Source organism: Rhipicephalus sanguineus, chromosome 3, assembly GCF_013339695.2.
Source record: "Rhipicephalus sanguineus isolate Rsan-2018 chromosome 3, BIME_Rsan_1.4, whole genome shotgun sequence".
NCBI classification, from domain to species: Eukaryota; Metazoa; Arthropoda; class Arachnida; order Ixodida; family Ixodidae; genus Rhipicephalus; species Rhipicephalus sanguineus.
Genome location: NC_051178.1, coordinates 163,620,143 through 163,642,207, shown reverse-complemented (window position 1 = coordinate 163,642,207; position 22,065 = coordinate 163,620,143). Strand labels below are relative to the sequence as shown.

At 46.6% G+C, this 22,065-nt stretch overlaps 1 protein-coding gene across 1 annotated transcript in view; it reads right to left on the bottom strand.

The window, feature by feature from the left end:
• Positions 1-2,311: 2,311 nt before the first annotated feature.
• The window catches only part of LOC119386051 (interferon-inducible double-stranded RNA-dependent protein kinase activator A-like), a 28,936-nt gene continuing 9,182 nt past the window's right edge, over positions 2,312-22,065 (bottom strand). The window contains exons 2-3 of the mRNA XM_037653400.2: positions 13,659-13,985; positions 2,312-5,013 (exon numbers count right to left, since the gene is read on the bottom strand). Coding sequence (XP_037509328.1) covers positions 4,877-5,013; positions 13,659-13,985 — 464 coding nt within the window. The 3' untranslated portion in view covers positions 2,312-4,876. The remainder of the gene's footprint in view (positions 5,014-13,658; positions 13,986-22,065) is intronic.

Here is a 22,065-nt window from a genome sequence, read left to right as displayed (position 1 = left end):
TCAAATTACTCCCGATAATTTTCGTCTTTTTTATTCAGATCGCCCGAGATGTTTCAGTCCATGGATGAAGGATAACTCGAGAGAGGGGTACCGCAACATTATGAAAGCAAAAAAAAAAAAAATGCTGTTTGACGCCCGCGTGTTCCCTTCATTTCTCAGTGCACCAATGGCGAGTAATGGGCGTTTGTAATGCAAACAATGCTACGCCAGCGCAATCGAACAAACAAACATTGTTGGCCAATACGCTCTCTCAGAGGTCATGTGCTGGGCTGCCATACTGCGTAGGAATGAGCGATGGGAGTGACTTTTGATCAAACGAAGCTCGCTTGCCAAGTCACTATACCAAGACTGGCTGCTTGACGCATGCTCTCTCTCTCCCAATTTAGTCTCTATGGTTCGAGCACCTCGGAGGCCAGCTTAATTTATTTCACATAGTGGCATCTCTCCATCCTTCACCAAACAGCACTGCTCGTTTTGCTGAGCTGGGTGGGTCTTCTAGTGTGGTACGTTGAATAGCGGACAAAATCTGGAAAATAGTGCGGATGATCCCAAGACCAGGTTGCAGTAGAGCGGTACCTTCGACTTTCTGTATATGCTACCTTTCGGTAGCATGGTTGCACGTCTGTCTTCCGAACGCCGCTAGCAACCATGCGTTGCGGAGAAGCTGACATTCGGGCCAATGAAGAGTCTGCGGTGAACTGGATTGACACTAGTCATCGACAGTCACGTTAATCACCGGTCTTCGACACGCCAGATGTGTCGATTGGCGACACGGTAGGCATGCCGCCTGCAAAAACGAAGTGCAGCTTTGCCGCATAGCTGTTGTTGCAAGCCAGACCTACGCGACGTTGATGGCGTCAGTGATCCATGCCACGGCGGTCAGGACGAGAGTCACCATACAAGCCCCCGCTGGACAATCTGCTATAGAAAGTCCAGCGGGGCTTGTATGGTGGGATACTCTACAAGTATGAACTGCTATGGTTATCGAGCCAAGGATGAAGAGTCTCTTGCCAAGGAGAGAAACAACTTTATAAAAAAAAAGAATTCGGCACATCCCATACATTATGGGAATCTGATTCATACGAAGGAGTCAGCAAGTGGCTGTCTATTCTGCATTTTTTGGCGTTGACATTGTGAGGCTGATTGCCGCGTTTGTGACTAACTTTGTGCACATGATACGCCTAGTAAGTACATCAACTACACCTGTGCGCACAGACATGGGTAAACAAATGCAGTAAATCGCAAATGCTTCAAACCTCTGTATCTTCAAAGGCCTAAAAATTGCTTTTCACTGCTTACAGTGTTGAAGCAGCATTACCCCAATGTCCAGTTTAAGGCAGGTACCTCCACAGAGGTTTAACAGGCTCTACTAGGTTATTAAATGCCTGCGTGTACACCTTCGCAACTTTTTAACAACAATGCGTGAGCGTCGACTCCAGGACCTGGTGTGTCCAATATAGACAGGAAATAATGACATCCAGTATACCATTTGCAAACGTACATTGCAAGCACACAAAGTGCATACAAGTGCAAGCACAGTCTGCTACAGTTTACTCAAAGATACATGCACCTTATCAGCTTTATCTGCACAAGTATGTTTTCAGAAAAGAATCGAAGTGCCATATTGCTTATGTCATTCTGATCTTGGGGGTCTACACACGTGCACAAAGTCTGTGAAACTAACAACAAACCCAACGCAATTCATGCCCACTGCGACCAAGGTCATGTGGTAGCTTGGCTGTGTCATTCGTGCAAGTCCTCACATTAAGCAGCACATTATTGAAAACTACCAGTATGACCAGGGCACAATGAGATACTTCACTGCTGTATTTCGAATAAGTGACTAGAATACAAGAAATGTTGCGCCAAATGCAATCCGAACATTCATGCACATGCCTGTCGAGGCCACGGAGTAGCTTGTCTGCAATGTCCATGTGCTTACACCAGGAAGCACAGACCACTTGCAGCCTACATCGCCAGAAAGCTGGTGCAACAGTGTCAAAGTGCCGTCAAGAAACTTGCTTGCTGGGCTAGTTGGTTCACTGGCACTCGTGTAACAGTGCAAAAAAGTGGAAAGGACGATGACAGAGTGTAAAGAGCATTGTGCTCTTTACGATCTCTGTCGTCGTCCTTTCTACTATTTCATGCTGTTACACGAGTGTCAAGAAACCACCACACAAGTAAAACTGGAAATCTGATCTCATCACTGGTTAGGTGGAGTGCACGATGATGGTCTTACCTATGATTGCAGAAAGTGAGTAATGCAGGCAATAGTGCACTGCAGCCACTGAACGAACACATGACACAGCAGTCTTGTTGATTACCGTTTATTTTGTCACTTGCAGATGAAAGGTTGGAAATTGGGAAAAAAGCTAGCCTACATGCTTGATAGTTAAGAGAAAAATTCCCACCTACACGATCGGTTAATATTCATTCCCTCCTTGCCAGCCTGAAGTCCCATCCTATTTGTCTTCACACACCAGCAACCATAGATAAGCTGCAAAAGCAATCTTGAGTAGTCACGATTGTGGCTCTACATTACACTACAAAAAATTAACAGAATGGTGCCAGAATAGTAAAAGAAAAAAAAAAAAACAAGTTCAGTGTGCATTAAAGAACTGTAGCATCTCACCTTCAAACCAGTGCTAAGAAAGAAAACCTAAAAACTTGTCTTTCAAAAATTACGAAAGTTAAAATCTTGCTCCAAAATGCTCGTCAGAACAACACAGGGACCTTGCAAGCACTGCTGTGATTACTGTTTCACAACATCTGCTAACAAAAAAAACAACAAAAAGGTTTTGTCATAAATGAACCGTATATTGAGAAGATGGTGTGGCTGTCCTCCCTCCCAATCTCCAGACTTTCAGATCGTTGGATGCCCGATTCTTTTGTCAGTTCCTCGGAATGTGAGAGAAAATGCTTTCTGCAGCTAGAGTTGCTGGCTGTTCCCCCATCTTCGTTCACAATTTTGGCTCTTTGCTTAGTATGAAAAAACAGGCCACGCTCTTCATCCCTCCTTTTGTAGCGTCCGTTCAAGAAGAAGAAGAAGAAAGGAAAAAGCCTTTCAGGCAACAGTTTTTGCATGGTTAAGGTAGAAGCATTGCAAAAAAATAAAAGAAGTTTCGCTCGCTCTCGTGTACCACTACTTTTACCCTCAACAGCAGAGAGAAAGAACGCAGCATAACGAAGCTTCTTTGCTTATTTAAGACTGGGCTATGCAGATGCATAAGATGCTGAACGGATTGAATATGGCTAGTGCAGCTCTACGATACTGAGAAATCTGTGGACACTGCATTGTGTGAACTCGTTGCAAAAGACTGCAACACACCGCCACGTACCTTACTCATTTGAAAACATGCCGGCTTCACTGGTACATTAAACGCTGAACTTTCAAGTAAACATACACACAAAATAACAAGGAAGAAATGTCGTAACGACATTAACAGATGGTCTATAAACCTCGTGGATGCAACTGGTTAGCGCCATCGTAATAAAAGGCAAATATGATTAGAAGGTTATGAAATGAGGTGACTGTAAAAAAGGATGGTTTCAGACAGTGCCGATGAAGCAACTGGGACAAAGTGTACCTGGAGCTTCGATATACTGGTCTTGGACTCGTTCACAAGACGCTTTTGCCAGGGAGTCCAAGATGCAAACCTGGAGGCAGGCAGCAACCTTGTCAGCATACTTGGCAATGTGATGTATCAACTACATTGCAGAAGTATCAACTACAGCCAGTGGATGTTGCAGTCATTAAGCCATTTTAATTACCTTAATTACAGTGTCTTACAAAAAGTGGCTTACGAGGGAAGATGCCATCGAGATGTCAACGAGCCCATGGATGGAGGATCTGCCCAGCGAACGTTATCCAGACTGGCTCTTAAAAATACTGCACACCGAACGTGCATGGCGGCTCTGAGGACATTTGTCATTTGAGGTGCCAAGTATGCCTTCAAAGCACCCAATGATGCTTTCTCTGGCAGGTGCAACGAAGAGATGCAAGTTCCTCTTATATTTTAGTTACTCTTCATTACCCTGTGAAATCAATAGATAGGGGTTGACACATTTTCGAGCAAATGTGGCACGTTACGAACCTGCACTCGCCCCTGCAATGCTCATGCAATTTCTGTCAACAGTCTAAAAGCAAAGATCACGAAGGTAGTCACCAGTTACACATTGTCTCCTTGCTCTCTGAGCCAGAAGCAAAGAATCTTGGCCGAAACACAAAGGAATAAAAATAGGCCACAGACCATGCTAAACAACAATAGGAATACAGTTCTTTGAAAAAGCAAAAAAAAAAAAAGTTAACTGCACATTTTAGCACCGATCTGGAGCCTGCGTTAATCACAGGCCACCTTAGTGAGATAAAGCTTCGACCTGAAGTCCTCCTCTCTCTCTACCAAGCGTGAGCAGTCCAAATGTAAAACAAAGAGAAAAAGAAAAAAGAGGCAAGCCTTGGCTGCCGAGAGAGATGTGCAAGAATGCAATTGGCTAGAAGTAGAGGCCAATAAAGGATAAAAAAAGAATGGGAAGACTTTATGGGCCAGCCTGCAGTAACTTGCTCCGTTGTCCAGCGGACACGAAAGCAATGTAAACCGCGGCACAGGCTTGGCCTTGCATAGGCCCCGCCCCACACTCCGCGTGGGACCGGATGAACGCAACACTGCCCCAAGGTCGGATTAAGGACGCGGGTGAACGAAGAGGAGGGAACAGCCAAAGGCCGAAGTGCAGCTCATCTGACTAGAGACGGGTTTTTTTCTTTGAACAAGGTACCTTGAACATCAAAATGCTAGGGTTTCCTGCCGTGTGTGTGGCAGAACTCCTCTGTTCAATCCAGGTTGACCAGCATGCTGCTGAGCCAGGTACCCTGCCTGCCTCACTTCTTGGTCATGATTTTCAGGTACTGCAGTGCGCAGCGCGCCGCAGCCACCTGTGCCTGCTCAGGCGTGTCGGCTGTGCCGAAGCACACTGCCAGCGGCAGCGAGGTCAACTGCACCAGGCACTGGTGCTTACCTGCATCGAGAGGCAAACAAAGGCAGAGAGAAGAAGATCAGCGGTAACACTGGGCGCTTTTCAGAGTATTTTATGACAAGATGCTGGGAAACAGGAGGAATCCAGTTGACCAAGTTGAAGGATGGTCAAGGGACTAACATTATAGCACATTTAATGATTCATTTTAGTACAGCGGGCTGAGTCATGTTACTAAATGTAAATAGTCAAGCCTCGATCTAACGAAGTTGATGATGTAAGCAACTTCTTTTGCTACAGTTTCATGCTTCTCCTGAATCGCATGTATTCTTTGCCTCGATTTATTGAAGTAATAGGTTTGTGCCATTATTTGGAAATGAGGTTTTGACGAGCATGCACCCAGACAAAAAAAAAAAAAAAAATAATAACAAATTTGGACAAATCTTCTTCCGGAGTTATACTAATATCATCTAAGCACACGAATACTACGAGATAAATTTCACTGTCAAATTTTAAAGCTACAGTCGAACACGGATATATAGAAGTGCGCGTGAAGAACATTCCAGTGGATGGCCCAACGGTGACGGCTAAGGCCAAATGGTTTGCCGCTGCACTTGGTGAAGACGATTTTGCCGACAACACCGGGTGGCTTTACCGATTTAAGCAACGCTACAACATCGTCAGCAAACGACGAGCGCATAAACGCATTTCGCGAGTGCGTCCCTCTTCCCGGCTGCCGTTCCACCTGAAGTGTCTGCGGACGATTTCATGGAAACGGACTGAAATGTTCAGGCTGTTGCAAGCCTCGCTCATGAGGACATTGTAGCTGCGGTCGCAGGGACCCAGGATGCCCAGGCTGACAGCTTAGGTGACGAGGAAGATCGTCCGGACGAGGCGGCGGCTACACGCGCGCACTGCGCCGCTGAAATGGCGGCAGCGTTCAGTTTGATTCGCCGCTGTTGCGGCGACATGCAGGGAACCGAGCTGTCGCACCTGGACAGCCTCGATAAGATCGAGGCCAGCGTCTTCAACTTCATTTCAAAGACGAAGAAGCAGGCCAAGATAAGCGATTTTTTTCACGCAAATAAAACGTTCTGTTGCATCGTGTGTGCAGAATTAGTTGTCAATTCTTGAATGCGCCGATTGTAGGCGATCATCCGCCACTGGTAAGGTCTCGGGGCCTGTATTTTTTTATATAAAATTTTTCATATACAGTAAAATCTCGTTAATTTGACCCCCGTTAATTCGGAATTTCGGTTAATTCAGACGCGGCGCCTGGTCCCATCCAAGATGTGCATTGTTCTATGGCTGAGAACTCTCATTAATTCGGACAGATTCGACCACGCTTCGGTTAATTCGAACTCCTGACCGAGGTCGGGTCGAGACGGGGAAGCAGCAGCGCATACTGCCACGGCCGCGGTTCGGATATAATTCGGATTCGCAGCCGAAATCGACGGCGCGTCTGAACAACTTTGAGATCGGACCATGGCCTCAGAGATTTAAAACGATGCAACGAGATCGAATTATGGCCTCTCAGATTTAAAACGAGCTTTGCATCTCGGAGGCACACAAGAAAAAAAAATGAAAGGCAGTGCACCGCTACTGTCATCAGCAACAGCGTTCAACGCGTTTTTGTTGCGGTTGAGTCTGATTGTACTCCAGCTGGGGTGCAATCGCAGAACAATGCTATTTCCGATTCCAATGCCTTTCGTGCTTTTCGCGCTTGGCCAGTGGTCAGAGCGACGGTCCATCCGCGTTATCAACGTGATCAGCCAGCCACGAGTGGTGGATGAAGAGAATAGCATAAAACATGGCATAAGGCATCGTTCCGCGATAGCACCCCTTGGCCAACCATGGCCGTTGCGCCAATAAACCCCAGCATCATCATCACCTCTGGTGTTCCGCAACGTGCGCGGTGAAGTGTTGTGCAGGCCTCCGGACTTACCGCACGCCTTTCTACGTACGAGCCGTGCAACATTTTCAACACTGACGAGACAGCGCTGTTCTTTAAGGCTCTGCCTGACAAGACTATCGTGTTTAAGGGGGACCCGTGCGTCGGCGGGAAACGGAGTAAAGAGCGGGTGACTGTTCTGGCTACGAACATGACCGGCACAGAGTGGCTGCCGCTGCTGGTCATAGGAAAGGCTGCGAAGCCAAAATGTTTTAAGAACATTAAGCAGCTGCCTGTCGACTACCGCTTTAATATAAAGGCTTGGATAACGGCCGAAATATTTCAAGCCTGGCTGCGTCAGCTAGACCGCCGCTTTGCGGCACAGTGTGCGCGGACTGAGCCACCTTCAGGAACTTAGCAAAATTGTGATTTACAGTGCAGTCCACTTATAACGATATCGAGAAAAACGAAAAATATGATCGTTATAACCGATGATCGCTATATCTGGACTGCCGTCAAAAAAAAAAAAAAAAAACACGCGGGACGTATCTCTGTAGCTCCGATCCCGAATTTACCACTTGCACTAAAGAATAGATGTTCTAGAAAGCAGGATGTCAAAAACAAAGCTTTATTTGAAGCTCCAACGAGAGTGTCAAGCTTTAGGCGCACCTAAATAGTCTCAACATCTCAACATGGTCTAAAGAGTCTTGAAGTATCCGTGCGCCATTGCATGATGTACGAATGGTGCGTGCCGTTAACCACCGCGGCGGCAAGAGCGCACAACACGCAAGCACCACAAAAACTGCACACGCCGGCCAAAGCTCGGTTCATGTAACGGAACATCACGAAACTTCATATCAAGGCCGGCGACTAGGACGGGCTCCTGTACGGCGGCGGCGGAGCACGGCTGACATAACGACCACTCCGATAAGTCTCAAGAGCGAACAATGACCCGCCAACCACAACGGGAGACTTGCAGCTGTCCGCCAAGCATAGTGTGCCTGCACGGCCAGCCTGGTGCCTGCGCTCAACACTCGCTTCGTGCTACAACGGAACTTTCGAGGAATTCAAACCTAGCATCGCGGCGCGCGCGCGGCCTCCGCGGCCGGCGCGGGGCACACAGCTTTGTCGGCACGGAGAGGCGGGCCCGGCAGCGAGTTTGTAATATGCAGAGCGCTCAACGCATGGCAACGGCAGCGGCGCGCTATTGGCTGCGCGCACACAGGGACGCCGCTGCGGAGTTCCGCCTAGCAACGGCCGCGCCGCGCTCTCCTTCTCGGGGTGCCTTCCGCGGGAATTTTAAACGGTGAACGCAGCCGCTGGGCCCCGTAGAATTTTCGTCGCCGCTTGTGAAGTGCTACTGCTCTCGCGTTGACCGAATACGCCGTCGTCGCCGTATGGTTCGACTGTGCTTTGTGCATTTTGTTTTGTTATAACAGTGAAGACGTTCGCCCATGAACATTTGTGTTGTCGCCACTGTCTTTTGTGCCTTGGCGCTGCAGCAAGACGCGATCGGCCGTTGTGTTCCACTGTGCGTTTCTTTTTTTCTTTTTTTAACAATGAACATGCTCGCCCTTGAATATCTGTGCTGTCTGCTGCGTCTTTTGAGCCATCGCGTTGTCGCAAGACATAATCGTTGTTGCGTTGGACTGATTGCTTTTGTTTATTTTTTTTAACGCTGAACACGCTTTCACGTGAATATATGTGTTGTCGCCAGTGTTTTTTGTGATCTCGCGTTGTCTCCAAGACGTGATCGCCGTGGGTTCGAGTGTGCCTTGTGTTTTTTTTTATTATTTTTTTCGCGGCTGTGTAGAAGATTACGGCCTTGAAGACAAACACATCGTGGGTTGTAGACTTCGTGAAGTCAACATCAAGGTGTGAAAGGTAATACAAAAATGGTGTTTCATAACTTCAAAAATAACTTGCGGAATCTTCTGTGGTAATTTAACTTCATGCTTTGGGGATAATGTCCAATGATCAGCCGTTCTCAATTAGGTCGTATTATGTGTGCACTTGGCCCCCCTTATACGTGGCGTGCGGTTGGCGAAACAAAATCGAAAAAGTGCCGCAGCCACATAAGTAATTGTGTTCTAGTTATTTTCATATGTTATGGCGTAGGTACCATAGGATGGGAAAATAATGAGAGCAATCAGAGCGCATGTGAACCAGATCTACATTATGGTTGGATCTCACGAAAGTATTCCACAAACCTGCACATTTCAGTGACTAAGGTCACTAAGGCAACTGGCTCATCAGGACAATCACAAACAAGTATATCACGGAATGAAGGAGGCTAGCATTCTTAGGCTTAAATGGAACAAGACAGAAAAGGACAAAATCAATATTTTCGTAAGGAAAGCTTTTAAGCAGGCCCTGGGCTTGCCCCAAAGCACCAGCATAGAGAGATTAACGCACCGGGGCATGCATAACACCTTAGAAGGATTGACTGAAGCTCAGTTGGAAAGAATTGACAGCATTGCGACTGACAGAATATAGATAAATTACAAACAATAACCAGCAAGGACCCAAGGTTGCATCGGCCAGAGATTGGGAGCCAGATTGACATTGCAAATTTACTAAAAAAGAAATACAAACAAAATTCAATTAGGGCAGTAGAACGAGCACAGCTAATACGACCTAATTGAGACGGCTCAAGTGCACACATAATACGACCTCATTGAGACGGCTCATCATTGGACATTATCCCCAAAGCATGAATTTAAATCACCCCAGAAGATGCCGCAAGTTAATTTTGAAGTTATGAAACACCATTTTTGCATTACCTTTCACACCTTGCTGTTGACTTCACGAAGTCTACAACCCACGATGTGTTTGTCTTCAAGCCGTAATCTTTTACACAGCTGCAGGCGTCTTGTTCATCAGTGATGTTCGCCCGAACCACGTCGCGAGTTTGTAATATGCAGAGCGCTCAACGCATGGCAACGGCAGCGGCACGTCAACGTCAGGCGATGAACTGTCATTGTCTTCAACGCATTCGATCGCGCGGCAGCCGACGTCTCACATGCGCTGCTTTCCGTGGTCATAGCCGTACAACACCGGCGTTGCAGGGCTGCGAAATGCGTTGTCAAGATCAGCCGCGAAAAAAAAATAATAAGAAAACACAAGGCACACTCGAACCCACGGTGATCACGTCTTGCGACAACGCGAGATCACAAAAAACACTGGCGACAACACATATATTCACGTGAAAGCGTGTTCAGCGCTAAAAAAAAATAAACAAAAGCAATCAGTCCAACACAACAACGATTATGTCTTGCGACAACGCGATGGCTCAAAAGACGCAGCAGACAGCACAGATATTCAAGGGCGAGCATGTTCACTGTTAAAAAAAGAAAAAAAGAAACGCACAGTGGAACACAACAGCCGATCGCGTCTTGCTGCAGCGCCAAGGCACAAAAGACAGTGGCCGACAACACAAATGTTCATGGGCGAACGTCTTCACTGTTATAACAAAACAAAATGCACAAAGCACAGTCGAACCATACGGCGACGACGGCGTATTCGGTCAATGCGAGAGCAGTAGCACTTCACAAGCGGCGACGAAAATTCTACGGGGCCCAGCGGCCGCGTTCGCCGTTTAAAATTCCCGCGGAAGGCACCTCGAGAAGGAGAGCGCGGCGCGGCCGTTGCTAGGCGGAACTCCGCAGCGGCGTCCCTGTGTGCGCGCAGCCAATAGCGCGCCGCTGCCGTTGCCATGCGTTGAGCGCTCTGCATATTACAAACTCGCGGCCCGCGAGGCTGCCATTGGCTGCTTTAACTTTGAATCTCCATCGACCCTAGCGCCAATTTCGCCTTCAGTTACCGCCCCTTTCAAGCGGCTAGATGCGGCCGCTAAACTAGCAAATTATTCAAGATGGTGTCGGTGACGTAATTCTTTGGGACGCCGGAGACGCCGGAGTGGCGCGGCGCGCCAACTTGCTTTTCGCCTTTTTTTTTAACACGAAAGTGTTTTATGCCGGGGTCCACCAAGTACATCCGTCACGGATATGACGTTGATAAAATGGACGCCAACGGGTGAGAAAGAAAAAAACCAAGAAAAATATACCCCGCTGGGAATCGAACCCACGACGTTGCGACCGCGACGGCAAGCGCCCGACGCGCTACCGAGTAAGCTAACTCGGGAGATGCTGGACACGGCGCGAACGCGCCTTATATCTTTCGCACATTCTCTTTCGCGGCGGGCGGAGCGGGGCGGTGCCGCCGTCTGTGAGGTGTGAAAGGAAGTAATGCTTCACGATCGACACTTACTAGCGCTTCCTCCGAGATTGCACGCGATATCGGAGGTAATGGTTAAAGCGTCTCGATACCAGAGAGGTAGACTGGCCGCGCTGCCGTCGCCGAGGCACGCTTGACGCAGTTACGTTCTTTGCCTTTGGCTTCGTGTTAGCGTGCGTCGGCTCAACAGAGTAGCTTCCACGTGCACCAACGGGATTTCTCCGCGGCCGACTGCTTCAATTGCGAGAGCACCGACTAACAAAACTGCTGCAATATGCGTTGCAGAAAGGACGCGATTTCGACAGGCGAATGTCGTGCCTTGGTGAGCGAGAGCAGCGCCTGCGAGACAGAGGCCAGCGGGACGCACGCGTTTGCGGCTCAGGCTACGAAACTCTACCTCCCGTGTTGCTGAAGCGCAGTGTGTGTTATGTATGCCTGAGCACAGGCGTCTGCTACCCGTTACTAGAAAGCGCACACCGTGCCGTTTCTCTCCTTAATTGACCACGCTTTGAAGAAGCGCATACCGGGTACCAGTGTTCATTATGAGCTTGTTGATATCATCTTTACGCGGGATTCACGATTCGCTGTGTCCAAATATCACATCGTCAGCTACCACAACGGTTTAATAATGATCATGGGCGTTAGTCGTCGCGATAGAGACATGCTGTCAACATGGGTGCATCCACGTCAAACGGTGCTATAGCTGCCAAACACGAATAGACATTGTACAAGCTCTCATATATCACTACACAATAAGCACTACTTCTGTGAAGACACGTTTAACTTTCGTGTTATACCGATTCCTATGACGGAGGGATCAGCCATGTTTTTTTCTTTTCTTCCTCTCCTTTCGGTGCGATTGTGGGCCGCGCGCGAGCGGCGAGACGTGAAGCGGCTAGGGCCATCTTGTGGTGCGCTGCGCAAGCTCGCGATGGCGCTCGGCGCGTGGGCTCCGCGGGCGGGCGCGCGGCGCACGCAGCGCGGATATGGCGGCAGATACGAACTCGCGTAGGTGAACGTTTCGCCCCGTCTCGGCATCGTTCGTTTCAGGGGAACTTGGAAACGCATATGTAACGATTATTATACACAGAAAATGCCGGCCAGACGGCAAATTTCGATCGTTATATCAAATATGCGGCCAATAACATATCGTTATATATGGTTTTTTTCCTCATAGACTTAATGCATAAAATGACACACATAACTCGACCCATCGTTATAACCGATATATCGTTATATGTGGTATCGTTATAAGTGGACTGCACTGTACTTGCACGTTGCCTCCGCGAAGCAAACCGCGATCACAAAAGTCTGGTGGTGGCGGAAACATTTTTCTAGTGTTTTGATCGTACTCGCGATAATTCGAACCCTCGGTTAATTCGGACATTCTCTCTGGTCCCGTGAAGTCCGAATTAATGGGGTTTTACTGTATCGAACTAATTCATGATCCCCTTCGAGTTCGATATATCCGTGTTCGACTGTAGTTCATTGTGCAGTTTTTTAAATGTTAAATATGTGCGAATGAGACTGCCTTATTTTTTTTTTTTTTGTTAATGAGTTATTCTGATAGTATGAAAAAAAAAAAAAAGAATGGGTGAATATTCTAAACCTCAGATATGATTCAAATAGAAGTTGATGGCCAATTCATATTTGGTAGTACAATTTGGTAGTAGTCTAAACATCTGAAATTTGCTGGCTCGAACAAGGAAAAAGCTTCACGCAGTGTCTACAGGGAAAAAAAAAACTTTATGCAAGTCGTGAAAATTCAGAATGATTCTGCTGCAAGAGAGCAGTGGTTGTCAGGGCAAAGGCACCAGTGACCTTAGACCATGTGGTTAACATATCATTGTTTTACAACAAGCATAAAGGGTTGGCATGTGAGTGCTTTAACATTTTGTTTGCCCTAAAGTGCAGCTGCAGCAAATGCACAATGCCGTCACAAACTGACAACGCTGGTCCTCGTCTTTTCTGTGTGTATTGTGTCTAAATTTTTGCACTGAGCAGTTTAATAATGGAATACCAACTATCCCAATCCCGCACTTTACAAACTGATAATTCAGAGTCAAAGGGGACTATTCAAACGTCCGAACAATCAGGGGTCTGAAATATCAAATTCACCAGATAATATGCTGTGTTATTCCAAAAGTGTCTCTCCTCAAAAAATAAGCACTCTATATTTTCAAAAAGTCACTTTCGAGAAGAGCCATTTTGCATGACTAGTGTGAGATGCAGCAGTGATAGTGAGCAATGGCATTTTCAGCACATTTCCAAAAAACAATTTTACTCATCGCATTGTTGCAAGCACTGTCACCCATTGATATGTCCAGTCACGCGGAATATGGCTGAAGGGAATGTACATTTTATATTTTTGAAATTGGTTGTACGGAAATATGGCCCGAATTATAACGAGGATTTAAACGTAAGTGAGATGCCGTCCACAATTTCGAACGCTCATTCGCCACTTTCACTCACAGAGCGTCAAATCACGCTAAACAGAGTGACGGAAAAGTGAACGAACAAATCTGGAGAATGCAAGTAAGAAAAATCTTGAAGCAGTACATACCATCAGGGCTGAGCTCATCTATTGGCACATAAGTGACCTCAAAGCTCTGCTCGTCGGCGATTTCGCGCAGCAAGCCGACATAGTCAATGCCCGCCGTGCTGAGAGAGGTACCCTGCAGGCTGGTCAGCCGAGCTCCGTCCGAGGCCTGCAACTGCCGCAGCAGCTGCCCCACCTGCTGGCTGTGTCGTGGAGTCAGCGCACTGATGTTCTGCTCCTTCAGCCCCATGTAGCACTTGGCTTCCTGGAGTACCGTGCTGCAGGGGCCCAAGCCACCAGGGCCAGAGTTCAGGCCGGACTCGCCAAACTTTTCCTGTGCACAAATACAGGCTTCAAATCAGAAACCTGAAATGTTTTTATTTTCCAGCGAAATTGTTGGGGAACCTCCAGAAGAAGACCTGCGCTATACAGCTTTAATGTGCCTGAAGGCCCACACATGGCAGCAGTGAATCTACAATCAGCATATTGTCACGGGGTCGTGACATGGACGAAGACAGCAGTCGCAGTGATGCTATCGAGGACTTCTGATTTGGAGCAATTTTTGAAGCAGCAAAATTTTCTTTTGGAGCACATTGGGGCAGCAGAAATGTCCATCTTGGAGCAGTTTGGAGCATGTAATACTGCATCTGGGAGCATTCTGGAGCAACTAATTTCACATCCTGGAGTACACTGGAGAAGCATGTTGCATTTACATTCAAGCATCTGAATAATTATTATGGGACTCTTATGAAGAGCTAGAAATATTTCAATTCATTGCAAATCTCATGGAGCACTCTATCTTTTACTCGATAATGCAAAAGTAAGGGCGTCATGCAGTTGAGTGTTCTGGAATAACCTCTCCAGCGAATATCTTCGACACTGGCAAATAAATGAAATTGTACTTTATGAAATAACACTGTAAGTACGTCTATGTGGTTACCAGCAGATGACACACAACAGTGCCTGAATGCTAAATAGTCACACTGTCTCTAATGTCTTTCCCTAAGACGACTCCAAGGCGAAAACCAGGTTCTTTTTCTTCTCAATCGATCATATTGCTGGGTGCAACATCATGTCATTTAGCTAGCCTCAAAAAGCCAACTTCCTCCGACACTCCCTTCCCTCTTTCCGAGGTCTCTCTGTGCAGTAGCAAGACTGTTCTCACAATGCTTCCAGACTATTGTTTGTGCATGTGCCAGGTTGCCTGGAAGTTGGAGATCTGCTTCAAGTCGAGCTTTCGCGAAAGTGTCCGAAGGTGCGTTCAACGGGGTTCATGATCTAACAAACTTTGTTCTCCGTTTACAGCGAAGCTGTATGTAGCTAGAACATTCCGTTTTACGCCGGAAACCCCCTAGTGCCCTCTAGGGAGCAGTGAAAAAAAAAGCTCACAGGGTCCCTTATGCATTCGCCTAAGACGACTAAGGCGAAATCCACCTTCTTTTTCTTCTCACTTGATATATTGAGCCTGCCCGGCCCCTTCTGAAAGCTTTCTGTACCTAACACGGTTTTGCACCGCCACCAGGATCAGAGGCATTGCAAGCTTTCTGCACCTGCCCTGGTTCTGCACTGCCTCCATGATCGGTGCCCCGATCACGCAGGCAGTGCAAAGCGACGTCATGTGATGACGTCATCATGTGACTTCACGGTGTATGACGTTGTGATGACGTCACAAGTTTTAGCGATCTATGAGGTCATGATGACGTCATCACGTGATCCTTTTTTGCATCACTCTTGTTGACACAGCCGACAGTCAATTTTCGTGCTTGATGAGGCATCTACGGCTTTCGCATCAGCATTGCGTATTGAACGCTAACAGCCTAGTCGTTAACAACCTGGCCTTGCGTACCAAACTGGATTCCACGATGTCACCACTGGGCCATGCGCTGAAAAGCTTTGTTGGTCATCCACCTCAGAGTGGAATGGCTTAAATTTTTTTCCTTCACTGCGATAGCAATTATACGGACAATCTTGGCGGGTTTTTATCGTAATTGTCATGTTCTGTATAAATTCCAAATTGATAACATCACCCCACGCATTGCATGTTCTACCCACGAGCAAAAGATTGTGAGCTCTGGCGACAAACGTGGCTGAAGCGGAGATGAAACGAGCCGGCTGTCTCCATCGCACGGAGGGCGCATGCGAAAACATCATCCCGCAAGCAAGGCCTGCCGTCAATTGCTCATCAGAGAGGAAACGCCCTGCTTGTCTTTCATAAGGAGCATGAGGGGACGCCAGGAGACAGAAGGGGGGACTGCGTCGCTCGAAGGTTGCTGGCGTGGTTGCTGTGACGAAGTGTCATCACTTTGTCACAGTCAAAATTACCCTACTTTACCCTACACAATTTTTTTATTACCCTACATTTTACCCTACGCCCGAAATAACCCTGTTTATTAATAATGAGGTATAGACTATACTTCACTGTACTACATGTAGAGGTGTTTAAAAATTAGCTTCGAAGAGAGACTAAGGAACATGAAAGACGAGAAGAGAAAATGTTCCAGTATTTGTATGGGAAGAGCGATGGGTCACATTTGAGAAGAACTAGGAGACTCATCAGCAAGTACACGGCTGGCAGCGTAAGTGATATGGCAACAAAGAGCATTAAGCGAAAAGTTGGAGAAGCGAAAAAGATTTATTGGATAGCAGCGATGCAAAGAAAACCGGCTCTGAGCATAGGTCGGCAAACTCACTCATGAGTCGACTCACTCAGACTCAGATGGAGCCGTGAGTTTGAGTCTGAGTGAGTCCGGGTGAGTAATATTTCCATGAGTCTGAGTCCGAGTGAATCCGGTTGAGAAAAATTTTAGTGAGTCTTCCGAGTCCAAGTGAGTCCGGTTGAAGAAAACTTTGGTGAGTCTGAGTCCGAGTGAGCCCTAAGTGCAAAATATATTTCTTGAGTGAACCTGAGTGAGCTCCACACTTTTTTTCCGACTTATCATGCTATCTACACCACTTCGGCATTACTATCGGCCTTATGTCGGCTCACGTTTATACTCCCGTCGACTCGCACATATTTCAAAGCGCTGGCGTTCGTACGCCAGCTGAATATTTATTCATCAGAGGCGTGAGTTACATAGGGGGGGGGGGGGATGTGCCGCGACCGGCCCCCGCACTCTTTCACGGGAAGTTCTTGATAAAATTATCTCGTGTGAATCATCTCTTTCAATAAAAATGTCCTTACTGGATTGCAACCACTGATAACTCACCATTGAAGGTTCGAGATCAAAAGGCGCCAAGTAGAGCACCAATTATGCGAGATATTGGTGTGAAAGAGCATTGGCACCATGTTCGATAAAGCCAATTATACGCTAACGGACTCATGAGTCGACTCACTCAGACTCAGATAAAGCCGTGAGTCTGAGTCTGAGTGAGACCGAGTGAGTAATAATTTGGTGAGTTTGAGTCCGAGTGAGTCCGGCTGAGAAAAATTTCAGTGAGTCTGAGTTCGAGTGAGTCCGGTTGAGGGAAATTTTCGTGAGTCTGAGTCCGAGTGAGCCGTAAGGGCAAAATATGTTTCATGAGTGAGTCTGAGTGAGCTCCCCACTTTTTGCCGACCTATGGCTCTGAGTAACTACCAAAAGGGTCAGGACTAAATAAGCAAGGATACATTTTATGATAATTCAAGGGGAAGCGATCTGCTGTTCGAAGTGAGGTCAGGTTGTCTTAGAACGCATAGTTATAAAGCGAGATTCAGTAAAGAACATGAAAAGTGTACCATATATTGCCGATTATAAGTAGACGTTTTTTTTTATAAAATGACTAGGGGTGTGTGAATATTCGAAAGTTTCGAATATTCGTCGAATATTACATTCGAAATATTCGTATTCGATTCGAAAAGTTTCGAATATTCGAAAAATTCGCATATGTGGTTCGATTATCATGCATAAAATAACTCGTCTTCCACATTTCTGCTGCGTTCGTATCGCTAAAAACGTTGCCGAGAGGAGCGATAAACATCCTAAGTACACGGAGGCACGACATCTGCCTGCGACGCGCGCCCCAATACGTATGATTTATTGCTGGTGCATCTCAGACCCGCAGCGCTGTTGGCGATCATGTAACCACATTTTCAATATTATGCGGCCGTAACGTGCCGCACTACCACTTGTTCACTATGCGGGACCACTTCTAAAGAAAGTGACCCATGTGACTGGTGGCAGACTGTAGGCACCTTCAGATACCCCAGTCTGGCAAAGCTTTGCCCCATGTAACTCCCTATACCAGCCACTTCTGTTCCAAGCGAGCGTGCCTTTTCAGTGGCAGGGAGGGTTGTCTCTGTTAGAAGGGAGCGCCTGCTGCCTGATCATGTGGAGCAACTCATATTTCTTCATGATAACATCTAGTCATTACTTTCATCGTGCCGTGATATTTGCTTGTGTTGTGATGTGCATTGTGCTAGCCTGGACATTGTGTAGCAGTGTATGTTGTGTTGCCAGTCAGGTTGTTAATGTTTCTTTTTTCAAATAGCTACATGTTTAGTGAAATATTGTTACTGTGGAGGCATTTTTCCCTTGATATTCGATGTTCGATTCGATATTCGAAGGTGGATATTCGTATTCGATTCATATTCGAAAAATTTGATATTCGCACACCCCTAAAAATGACCTTCCAAAGTTCAGGGGTCGACCTATAATCGGAGTCGACCTACACGCGGAATCGTAAAGTCGACTTATCTGTGGGGTCCGACGAAAGGTCATCGTCCTCGGATTTCCTGCTATTCAACGCATCGATAACATCAGAGGCAGCGGAGTCTCGGCAACAGCTATCTCCCAACGCGCGTGCGCCGCTTCTGGAGCCGGACATTTTTGCGATCTGCCACGACGATCGCGAAACTACGGAGCGCGTTTAAAAATCACCGCCGCGCGGCGTTAATGCGAACTGCTTGGGAAACACGGTCTCGAAAGCAGCATTGCAAACCTTTGATAGAGGGTGAACGATGCTCTATGAATAAAGAAGAATTTACCTTGCGACGCGGCCTGCAGTTTTGTTTTCATACAATAGAAACGATTCGTTGACAAACCATCGGCGTTCCACAGAAAAGCTGGCAGCGCCGTGTGGGCTGGCAACACTTCGCAGGAAACTAAACAACATGACCAGTCACTTGTGCCCACAGGCATCTTCGCATCTTTTTGCATTCATGCCTGTTCGCCATTTCTGCATTTCACTTCACGTGCGAGCAGTGGTGTGCGCGATTTGCGACGCTGTTTTCAAGAGGCAAGCGATCCTCTATGCAGAGTCAGAAAGCAATGTTGAAGCAGGTGCAAGTTTGATGTGTCGGAAAAGTGCGTGAGGGAATGGAGAAAACAAAGGACCAAGATCGCGTGCGCTGCTACACGCCGTTCCTTTTGGGTCAACGATGCCTGGTATCGTTGGGTCAACCATGCCTGGTATGGACTGCGAACCGACATGGTCTGTCTGCGCAGCGTTTTCCACGTGTGGCATCTCAGTACCACTGGCACCCGTTCCGACGGCGAGCAGCAGCAGTGGCTCACATCATGGCAGTGACCGTGACTGTGCCCTTCTCTCAAGCAACGACGACTCGTAAGCAATGATTCACGGGCAAATAAACGTTTCTTTGCATCACTCCCTCTTCTGAAAAACTTATTGGTGAGCTATGGCCGCAGCATGAGGCTGTGTTCGGAGTCAACCTTTTTTTCCCCCAGAAGGGGTTGCAAGTTGGCGGGTCGACTTATAATCGGCAATATACGGTACATGCTGTGGAGAAGATAAGGAAACAATGGAGCATGTTCTAATTGAATGTGAAGATATCCACCCGGGTGTATGTTTGGGCATTACTCCACATGAAGCCTTGGCTTTTAGAGAAAACATTAGAAAGGTAAACAGGTAAGTGATAGAAATAAGTACAAGACAACTGGAGGCTTCGTGGCAGAAAATTAGGCAGAAAGCAAAAAAAATATAGCAGGAAAACTAAGGTTAATCTGCAGGAGGGCGCAGAGAGTTGGGCTGTGAATTTATAAGGTTTTTTTTAGAGACAGAGAACCTTCACTCAGCTAGACTAGGTTCGGCCGAGACACTCTTTGCACCTATCCGTACACAGTTATCAAAAAACCAGCATGAATTCATCTAAGCTGGCTGGAAGGTGAAAGCTATTTTCTTTTTCTTCCCACTCTATTGCATTGCTCCCCCAGGCCTCAAATATTTCGGCACATAGCGGGGTTTTGCACTGCCTCCTGGACCGGCCCACCTACGACCAAGCGAGGGTGTCATGTGATGACATTTAATGTCACATTATGCGTTGTCACAGTAACATCACTGACTTCACGATGATGTCGCAAATTCTGGCAATCTGTGACCCGCGATGACGTAATGAGGTGACGAAATACACGATGATTTTTTCACTTGCATTGACGCCGACGGTCACTTTATGTGTTTGATGAGGCATTTAAGGCGAACCACAATGCCTCGTCTGTTCCCGTTTAGGCGTTCTCCTCAACTGGAACAGACGGCCGTCGCAAAATTTAGAAGCCCCTCCACGCAACGAACGAGTGGGAGACAATGGAGACGGAAAAAACAATCCGTGGCAATAAAACAACAATGCTAGCACAGGGGTGTTCGACGTATTATTATCTTTTGTCTCTGTCCTGTGCTGGTGACATGTGAATGGAAACAGTTCCAATTTTAATCAAAGACATATTTAGTTTTCGGATCTATTTAGGAATGTCAACCTCGGAGATGTCACATTGATCGTCTGCATCTTTCTCTCATCGATGACTATAGAAAAGTGAAAATTACCCTACGTCTGATAAGAAAATCATATTACCGCCCTACTACCCCATGCTGCCCGAAAAATTCCGAAAGTACCCTACAATAGGGTACCCTATGATTGGCAACACTGGTGTGGTGTTTATTGTGTAGGGGCAACACGGTGATGGCTATACGGTTGAATCCCACTATAACAAACACTGCTACGACAAAATTTCTGCCACAAAGAAAGATTCCCCATCAGCCACCTATAGAAAATAATGCGAAAAATGTTTCGTCACAATAAATGCTTTTCTTGGGAACTTCCGCTTCCACAAAGTTCTTGCTAACACTACCACATGGCTGTCTGTTCGTGTCATCACTTTGTCCTTGTCCCTTTTGCGACACACCCTTTTGCAACTCAATGGGACATGTGGTGATGCTGCGAGGGTGTCCTAATTATCAGGCAAGTCCAAAAAATCAGTAGACTGTATAACCAAATACGAAATAACCAAGGTTTGATACCCACACAAGGTTAACCCTTGTGGCCATTAGAAGTGTAAGTAAATGGAAGAGAGGACAGGAAGGTTAAAAGTGAGAGGGAAAGATGAAGACGTGGGGAGAGAAACAGGGGAAGGCGACTGCCTATTTCCCCTGGGTGGGTCAGCCAGCCCAGGGGTACCATCTGTACGAAGCATGAGCCAAAAAGGTGTGTTGCCTCTGCCAGGGGGCCTTGGGGGTATGGTAGGGTAGACTGACGAAAAAAGCTATTTTTTTATTTCATCATTAAAAAAATAATACATACTCTGAGGAGCAAAACCATGCATTGGCGAGTGCGTAGGAGTGCTCCAAGCCCTTTAAAAATGGCGCCAAGGACCGTGCTTCCTAACAGATACGTGGGGCTTTTTCCCCCATCATTGTTTTTGTGTGTATGGATTTTTTAAATAACTACGGCTATATCGGTTGAATATACTCACTTTTTTGCCCCCAAAATGCTTTTTTAACGTAATTATTGCTGCATGTTGTGAGCACGTTCCGCGCATGTTTTTAAACATAAGATTGTGTTTTCCTTACGATCGGTTTTTTGAAAACTTTCCAAACTTGGATGTACCTTTTCTAAAAAACTATTCGACTGATTGCACTCAAATTTTCTCAGATTACACCTAAATCCCTTCCAAATAATCTGAACCTGAAACTTTGAAAAATTGTTTAAGTTATGATTAAGAAAAATAAAAAAAGATTAATTGGAAAGTCTCCCTCACGGCACATGACAAGTGTGGACAATATCTTTTTTATCTTGTGAGATAAATGTAGAAGCCAGTTTTTATAGGTTGGGTTTATAGGTTAATACAAATATTATTGCGATAGCAATTATATGGACAGTCTCGGCTGACTTTTGCCGTCGCCGTCGTCATGCTGCGTATATGTATAAGTATGTATATACAGTCGATCTCGGATATATCGAACTCGAAGGGGACTGCGAAATAGTTCGATATATCGATAATTCGAAATACGAGATATGCGTATTTAAGGCTTCAATTTTAAAGCACTGCAGGCGGTCGATACAGTTTTCTGAAATCGTAAAATGCGCGAACATGACGATTCGCTCACATATCCTAAAGAGCAAGGCGAGAACTTCTTTTGCAAGTTAGTGCACTTTATTTTGCATGAAAATAGTACGTAAACTTGCCTTGCTTCTCGGCTCGCGCCGTGAATCATCAAGTCATCC